Source organism: Pelmatolapia mariae, linkage group LG9 (assembly GCF_036321145.2).
Source record: "Pelmatolapia mariae isolate MD_Pm_ZW linkage group LG9, Pm_UMD_F_2, whole genome shotgun sequence".
NCBI classification, from domain to species: Eukaryota; Metazoa; Chordata; class Actinopteri; order Cichliformes; family Cichlidae; genus Pelmatolapia; species Pelmatolapia mariae.
This window is the reverse complement of record NC_086235.1, coordinates 38,337,531-38,346,757: the sequence shown is the minus strand read 5'-3', so window position 1 is coordinate 38,346,757 and position 9,227 is coordinate 38,337,531. Positions and strand designations below refer to the sequence as shown.

At 41.5% G+C, this 9,227-nt stretch overlaps 1 protein-coding gene across 1 annotated transcript; it reads right to left on the bottom strand.

Moving 5' to 3' along the window:
- Positions 1-2,888: 2,888 nt before the first annotated feature.
- Positions 2,889-3,764, bottom strand: LOC134634202 (neurogenic differentiation factor 6-A-like). Its single transcript, XM_063483261.1, has one exon. The coding sequence runs from the start codon at positions 3,762-3,764 to the stop codon at positions 2,889-2,891; it is 876 nt and encodes a 291-aa protein (XP_063339331.1).
- Between the last annotated feature and the right edge of the window lie 5,463 nt (positions 3,765-9,227).

Sequence of the window (9,227 nt, the reverse complement as noted above, 5' to 3'; positions counted from 1 at the left end):
GGAGGTGGAAGCCTTTGGCCTGATGTGAACTTTAAACCGTTAACTACCTGCTTGATAACAGAATTGTCACGGGCCGTGCGATTTCCGTGAGTCATCTCGCCTCGACTTCTGCAACAGCCTCTACTCTGGTGTTACCTCGTCATCTATTGGCCGACTACAGCTGGTTCAAAATGCTGCGGCAAGGCTTCTGACTGGCACGTGAGAGCGAGAGCACATATCCCCTATACTCGCCTCGCTACACTGGCTGCCAGTAAGTTTTTGAATTGATTTTAAGATCTTGACACTTGTCTTTAAAACATTGCATGGACTAGCTCCTATATATCTTTCTGATCTTTTAAATTGGTATACTCCAGCGAGATGTTTGAGGTCTGCGGACCAAATGCTTCTAGTTGTCCCTAGGTCCAGATTAAAACACAGAGGAGATCGGGCTTTTGCTGTGACTGCTCCGAAACTGTGGAATAAACTGCCTTTACATATCAGGACCTCTGCAACACTGGATACTTTTAAAACTCGTTTAAAGACCCATTTCTGCTCTTTGGCTTTTAATTCTGTGTGAGTCTGTCATTATTTTATTCTTATTTTCTTATCTTTCATTTTATTTTCCTTTTAAATTTTATCTGATTATTTTATTGTTCAGTACTTTGGTCAACAGTTGTTGTTTTTAGTGCTATATAAATAAAATTGATTGATTGATTGATCAAATACTGCGTTGCAGTTGCTGCTAATCTATTGAGTAGTTTGAAATATCAGGAAACGATGTTCTTGACACGACCTGGTGCCGTATCTGATCCCAGACCATGGAGGAGTGGGTTGATTGATATTACTTAAACCCCTTTAGTAAAGCCAGGCTCTTACTCCCCTGTAGGTAACATACTGCTGGGTTTCCCAGTCCATGATAAACAAAGACAAAGCAAACTCTTTTCCCCTTTTTTGGATAAATATTTAAGTTGTTATAACAAAAAAAAAAATAGCTGAGCTTTTCTAAGGCAAAGACACAAGATTAAAATTATATCACAAAATAGAAGCAATAAAAGAAAACAGTGCAGAGTTTCCATGTGTGGCATTTGCTTAAAATTGAAAAGTTAAAACAGAAGAGAAGAATGATGAGATGAATGCATGGACGGGTGGATGTGTGATGGAAACTGAATTTATTCGACCTTTGAAACAGGAAGTAGTTTAAATTTATAACAGTAACAGTGTCCCAGTGTTTCTCTAAACCTTTACAGGATTACACACGACAATCCTGCCAAAACAAAAGGTGGGACAGTGCCAACCACAGAAACAGGATGGCTCTGGACCCAGAAGATATATCGAGTCATCCCAAAGTGATTTGGATATAAAATGCAAATCACCTGTTGACTGGCTGTTAACCCACATCCCACGAGGGCCTCTGAGTACAGAGTACTTTCTTATTAAAATGCTCCTGGCAATATTCAGCTTCCTGCTGCTTTGGTCACCCTGTGACTCCGGAGCTTGTTGGAAACCTCTATCAGCGACTAGCTTCATGCATCACAAGTTCAATTCGTTGCTTTAATAACAGAGAAAACTCTGCATCTTCTAACTGTAATTCACATCAGAGCTTTAACATTTTTCATCAGTCTATGAAGATCTGCTGTGAAAAAGATGGACCAATGTCCTTTGGGGCTGAATTTTTAATGTAAAAATTGTAGGAAGAGGAAATTGTTCATTAATGTATTGAGCATGTGAACAGCTGGGAAGAAGTTTATCGTCAGTGTTTAGTGCATACCACTGTAAACTCTGACATTAATCACATACTGCTTTAAATGCAACTCATTATGATATGTGAGTTTTATTAACATAGCACCAGTTAACAATTACATTTCACTCAAAGTGCTGACTTTGCATGTAAATCTTCTCTTTGACCACTAGAGCCCAATCTGCCAAATATCTGCATCTGCAGAATTACAATATAATTGTTAATGCTAAGCTGAAGTAAACAGTAACTATTGTTGTTACATTTATTTGGGTCAAATTAATTTAATTTTAACACAGTGCCAAATCACAACATCAATCACAAGGAACATAATAAGACTTTAAATGATAGTAAATAGTACACATAGTTCAACATAGTACACACGTCCATATACACAGTATATACCTGCTTGAAGTCAGCCGTTGGCTCTGAAAAGCTGCTGAAACACTGACACTTTCATCATTGTGTAACACACTGAATCCAAACATTATTAATGAAACAGTCACAGAGACTTGTTGTTATCAGCAGAATATTAGTTCTTATCATGTATTTGTCAGTGAAAACAAAGCTGTGACACATGTGGTAAAGATGTAATGCAGAACAACAGCTCACCATCAAATATTCACCCAGTAGCTGCTAAAAACAAACAAAGTGCAGTTACAGAAACACAGCCTACAAAATGCACTTGACATCCTTATAATAATTTACTACGTAAAGCAAAACAGAGAGGAACAGGAGCAGCACCAAACATGAGGATTACAATATCACACCACATTTGTTCTGTTCATCCAACATGACAGCTGCAGCAACACCATAGAAATGGCTGCGCATTCAATTTAAATGTAGTTTCAGGGATAAATGTGCTGATATTTTAAAAGTATTCATGTGTTTTGGATAAAACCTTCAGCGATTTGGCCCACAAGAAGAAAAAATCATTATGCAGCTAACAGAGATTATTATTATCATTATTATTATTATTATTATTATTATTATGGGACTCGGCATGCTTTCCTTGTGTGTGTGTGTCTGTCTGTGTCTGTCACATTACAGGTTGTTGTCCGCAGACAGTTCACTGAAGATGACTTACTGCTTTCTCATCATGCGCTCCAACAAACCCCTGTTATTGTTGGCACTACTGAACTTCTTAAGAACTCATCCATTTATATGCTGTTTATCAATTATGGAAAGGCTTGTTTAATTCTCCCTGCACCTGGTAAAACTGTCGTTGGATGTCATAGGGACCAAGGTCTGAGCTGGAGGCCTGATTGATGGGACCATAGCGGAGACCATTGCGACAACTTCGGTAGTCAACCGGTTCCTCGTGTTTGAGGGTGAAAAGCCCACTGAAGTTGAAGGGTGGGCTGAGAGTCCCCATATCCAGAGAACCAGAACTGTCTGGAGAGGAACTGTTGTTTACAGACTCAAAGGGGCTGCAGAAAGAGCCAAAAGGTCGCAGAGACCTACCGCTACCCGCTGTGGTGGAGCCCCCAGCCTCGGGACCAGGATGGTGATCATAGGCTGCGTACAGAGACAATGACTCCTCGTCGGGTTGTGAGATGACGCTGCAGGTGTTGAGCTGGAGACAGCCAGCGACAAGGTTAGTGGTTGGCTGAGAGAGACCTTTGCACAGAGTCTGAACGAATGTGAGCAAGTCCAGCCTTTTGCCAGTGCTCAGGATCTCACTGAGAACCCAGATGTAGTTCTTGGCCAAGCGGAGGGTTTCTATTTTGGACAGCTTTTGTGTCTTGGAATAACAGGGAACCACCTTTCTCAGGCTGTCCAATGCATTGTTAAGTCCATGCATACGGTGTCTTTCCCGCGCATTTGCTTCAATCCGTCGTAGTCGAACCCGGTCCAGGCGAGAGTGGCTCAGTTTCTTCTTTTGAGAAGCCCTTCTTCTGAGCCAAGCTGGATCTCCTGCTTCACTTTCCTCCTCCTTCACTTCACCATTCCTCAGTTCATCCTCCCTCCTGGTCTCAAGGCTTTCCTCTAGGGCTCTGTCAATCTCTGGCTTAATCAATTTGACTAATTTGTTAGAGGTCCAACTCATCCTGAATGAACTGATGGTTTGATTGGAGGACTGTTCACCAAATGGCAAAGTCAGCATGCTGTCCTGCACATTAATGGTGGGGAAAGAAAAATTAGATACAAAGCTTCAAACCTTACAGGATAAAAATCCCCAAATTAGGACAAAACTGGATTTTTAGCAGAAAATTTGACTGTACACATAAGAAACATCATAATATCATTGTGCAAGATATCACAATTAGGAAAAACTGGGATATAACAGAAGTCCTTATCATGCGAAAAATACCAGTTGTGATAGATACAGCTAAAATTAATTACCCGGCTTACCTATTTTAATTAGCAGGCTATTATTATTTTTCAGTGACGCACTAAATAAGTTGGCTCACCCAGCTCTGTTGTTAAATTTTAAAAGGTATCGTCCTGAAGCCTCCAAATATCTCGACAGGCAGTGAACAGCAAACACGTTCTCCTCCCTCTTTCTCCTGCTAGCGTCTTCTTCTTCTTGCAGCCTTACAGACACTGATGCCATCTGCTGATGTCCTAGTCCTCTCTCTCTCTCCCTCACACACACACACACACACACACACACACACACACACACACACACACACACACACACACATACAAACTAGCTTCGTATCGCTCTTTTCTCTCTGCATCACTCTGCCTGTGCCTCTTTCCCTCTGCTCCTAACACGGTGGATACTGATCCTGAGTTTTTAGAGTTCACATTGAGCTGCTACAGTCACACAGTCAGCTGAAGCTAGTCGTGCACTTGTTCATGTCAGCTGTCCAGCTTACACCTTGCACCGTGCTGTCACGTGCATATAACCAGTGGTGGACTGGCCATCAGAGGACCAGTAGCCTAAAGGTCGTTTTGGCCTGCTGTGAATTTTCAACTTGATCTGCACATAGTTCATGGACCACAGAGAATCCATGCATCAGGTGCAACTCTCGGCACAGACGAGAGTCGTAGTGATGTCTGATGTGCCAATATCTTTACTTGTATTGGTACAAAGACTGTGGTGAGCAGAATTTAGTAACAGGGTATATATTTATGTACTCGTTATAAATAAAAGTGCAAATTCTTTGGAAATGTTTTAGAAATCTTTATCTTAGTGCATCCTCAAATTGGACAGAGAGTATTTTATCAACTGAATTGTCATCCATGACCTATTCCTATTCCATACTACAGTCAGTGTAACAGATTCAAATACTCATTATGCCTTTTTTGGCCCTCCACCATGACAGGCCTGAACTCCAACGTGTGTTTGATGAATGCAATGCTCATCTATCTGGAAGCCCATTAGGAAAGAAAGAACTGGATATTAAATATGTATGAACTGATACTCTCTGCACAAAGTAGATGACATTTGTCTCTTCTTAACTTTGGATAATCTGGGACTATTTGGAGTGGCCTGTCATGCCATCCAGGCCATTTATAATGACAGTAACTAGCTCTTAATGAAAAGTCCCTCCTAACCACATTAGTTTCTTCTTCCACATGCAACGTGAAACATGGTAAAGTAGACCCTACAATGATGCAGCACAGTGCAGAGCAGCTACCTAAACTCTCCTTGCACAGAGGTTGTTTGTTTCAACAGTACCCAGAGTCAATATGCGACACAGTGTACTGTTATCATTTTTCCTGAATACTATACAAATAAGTCTTCTAAAAACAGCACGCCCAGGCACTCCAGGCCTCCTGCAAGCAAAAACAAAAACTTATTTGATGGAGAACACCTGATTGTTCTGTAAAAAGTTTGAAAAGGTTATAAAAAAAAAAAAAATTAAAAAAAAAAAAAACGCCTTGGCTGCATTTTTAGGTAATAGCTACACGTAACTGTGTTGTTTTAAAACTTGTGCATAGTTTTTTAAAATGTACAGTTTCTATTTCAAGTTATGATTCATTAAACATGTTTGTGGTTCTTACAGTAGAACTTGTTTCTACTCTGATTTTATGTTTTTTTGTCTGATTTTAGATCAATTGTGGTAATACAACATATCAAAATAAAAACACATATCTCCAGGACAAACTGCTTTTCTCATAGGAAGATGCGGTTCTTTGGATGTTGTCCTCAGCTCCGTCTGTGCAGCCAGAGATTATACTGTGTGTTGATGCAGAGAAAGCCTTTGACCAAGTAAATGAGATGAAGTGACGTATGCTGAACAACAGGCCCACGCCACGATGTTCCTACCTCCAGACTTCACTGTGATATGCAGTGTCTTTTCACCTTTTGCATTGTGGCATCAAAAGAGTTTGGTTTTGGACTAAATGTTGTTCAATGAGCTTTCAGCACTACAACACACCTTTTCTTCAGCTACTGAGCACTGTGCAGTGAGCGTGCATACAGGCCATGGCACTTGAACACATTACTTGTTGTTTTCTTGGAAACAGCTGTACTGGCTCAGGTCTTTCTCTAGCTTGGAGATTGTGGTCCCAGCAGTGCTCACTGGGACCTGGTTCTTCTGTAACCAGTGCAGCTGTTTTGCTACAAAAAGGTTGTGAAGCTCTTGAGAGAGCTCTTTAGTTTTATCCATCATGGGTGTTTCTTTCTGTGTGTGTGTGTGTGTGTGTGTGTGTGTGTGTGTGCGTGTGTGTGTGTGCGTGTGCGTGTGTGTGTGTGTGTGTGTGTGTGTGTGTGTGTGTGTGCACCTGGAGGCATTTCAAAGGTGAAAGTCATCCAATTTAAAGGTTTAGGTTTCATGACAGAAACAACATTTGTAATCTCTCTTTTTTGTAATCTGTAATCTTATTTTTCCTTTTTCCCAAATAAATACCTGCTGGGGTGGTCCTTATTAATCTAATTAGATGATTTGTATTGCTACATGTGGTTATATCCCTGTGTCTGTAAGAAAAGCAACATCTGAGAATATTGCATAAAATACAATACATTGAAGTTTAAATAAAAAAAGATTTGTGGTTAAAAGATGAATTTCATAACACCAGTGAATCTGGAAAAATTAAATATCGACATTTTTTTGTTGTTTAATTTTGTTTAAATCATGTATTCTGTATTTATCATGGAGGGAAATGTTTCAGCCATTTTAATTGTGATGACTCAAACCTGAGTATTCTTGGGACAGAGACACTACTTTCTTTAAATAACTAAGTGAGAGGTGAGGAGATCAGTATCCGTTTGGAATTTTCTTCCTGCTGGTTGACCAGCAATAACAGTGAGTTCATTACAATAATAACCCTGCTAGTGACAGCTTAGAGTCACTTTTACTGTTGTTTATGAAGTATGACTTGGTTTTGCTGACATTCCTAATACGGAGAACATTCCTTGCCTGTCAGAATCTACGGGTGCAGACTGTGTGGAAGTTTAATAGTGGACCCAAAAGCAGGCACATGGAAACAAAATGAATTAACTGAAGGTGAGCTGTTTGTTCAAAAACTGGGGAGAAATACAAGACAAAGGGTAGGAAACTAACACTAAACACTGGAACATGAAGTCTGGACACATGAATACCTGAATATGACACATGAGAGCAAAGAAAAACTCACACACTAAATACACAGAGGTGTGACGAAGGAAGCAGAAACACATGGGACCCCAGCTGGGGCGCACAGGGAAGCCAAACACTGAGACGAGACGAGAGACTGACAAAATAAAACAGGAAACACTAAGACGTGGTCGCTAGAGAGGAACGCACACGAGAACATGATCGACTGGGGATGATCGACCTGTCTGCTGTATCCCCACGTCCAGTCAGTGTCTGTGTCTGCCCTGGTCCCACGTCTCTGTTCCCTCTGTTGTAGTGCCTGCATGTGAGTCTGTGTCTTTTGTTCAGTTTGTGTTATGTGTATCCTGTTTTACTTTGAAGGTCTCTGTCTTATCTCAGTGTGTTCAGTTTACACTTCCTTGTCTCGTCAGTTCTGATTTCCCCCAGCTGTGCTCTCCTTCTGTGTCTCATTCCCCTCGTTACTTCCCGGTGTATTTAAACCCTGTGTTTCTCTGAGTCAGTGTCGCGTCGTCCCTCATGCTGTGTGGATCTCCCTGTGTCTCACTGTGAGTTTAGTTTAGTTTAGTTTGCTTTTGTATGACTTTCTCCTGCCAGCAAATAAAGCTGAGTTCTTTGTGTTTAAACCTCATGCCTGAGTGCCTGCATATTGGGTCCAACTCCTGCCTGCCACAGAGCAACTCATGACAAAAACATGGAAATAGTCAAGGGAGACGAGACATGGAGGGAGGGATGTAAACACAGACGACATGACGAACACATACTGGCGACACAAAGGAGACACCCAACGGGGATCTCACAGACAAGAAGCTACACAAGGAATATAAGAACCTCAAAATGCTGGCTCAAATGACCCAGAACCATGACTATGTTCCTCCAGACTGACTTCTACTGGGATTTAGGTGCTCTACCCCCCTTCCCCCCAAAATTCCTCAGAGGACAAATGTTTTTTAATCTTTTAGAGAAATCAGAGATGCAGTGCTGGCTGCAGAGTGGTCCTACTGGTCCTAGAAGACACACGCTGTCAAAAGATGGACTTCCTCGATCTGTTACAGAAAGACACACAAAGACTGCGCAGCCTTAACACCAACATCAAGCTTCAGTTTATGGACACCCTTTTTGGGTGTGGATGGAGTCCTGTGGGTGTGTCACTGCTACTTCCATACTGACTCCCCTAGACTCTGACAGCTCATCCAGCTGAAGGAGATTTTGGCCAAGAATCTTGCATGTTCCTCCTCCAAACACAGATGCCCATCAGGACTATCCCTACTAACATTATTAAAATAATACAGGCTTTGTAAATAAACCCTGAGCAAAGGTATAAGACAGAGCTTCCCAAAGTGTGGGGCCTAGGGGGGGCGCCCCCCCTAGGGGGCGGTATGAAAAGGGAAAAAAAACAAACAAACGCTTGGACACTGCTAGCACGGGGCTCCCACACAAACGCAAAGCAGGAGATGAAGCATCGCTGAATATGTTTCCAAACGAACCTCATTCTAAGCCAGAGACTAGAAAATATGGTGAAGCAAATCTTCCCTTTGGCTTCACCTGCACAAGTGCCGAGGTAGGTCTCCCCTGCAGAATTGCTTTTCCCTGTGAGCACGCGCTGGGCTCTCCAAATCACAGACAAACAGTATCCCACAGTTGTTTATGTTTGTGAACCCATTTTGCACAGAGAGGCATTTTTGAAAAATGTATTGATAGCAATGTTGAATATTATTACACAGGAAAAAACAACTACACGTAAAATAATCACACCGTGACGCCTCTGCCTTTGTAAATGGAGGGACAGTAACTGCATGTGTGTATGTAAGCGTGTAAAACCTGAAGATAGTCAGATTAACAGTATTGTGTCTCTACCTGCCATTCTGCAATTCCTCTCATGTAAACAATAACGTGGCGCACAGCGTGACGTGAAAAAAGCCACATACCTTTGACGTTGCATGATGAACTCTGTATTCCTCGTCCACACGTAAACGCAAAAAAGGAGTTTAAAAAATCTCAGTTTTCGGTGATTCGAAACG

Excerpts from the sequence above, each read along its gene's own strand:
- LOC134634202 (XM_063483261.1), bottom strand. The coding sequence starts at position 3,764 with ATGAGTTGGACCTCTAACAAATTAGTCAAATTGATTAAGCCAGAGATT.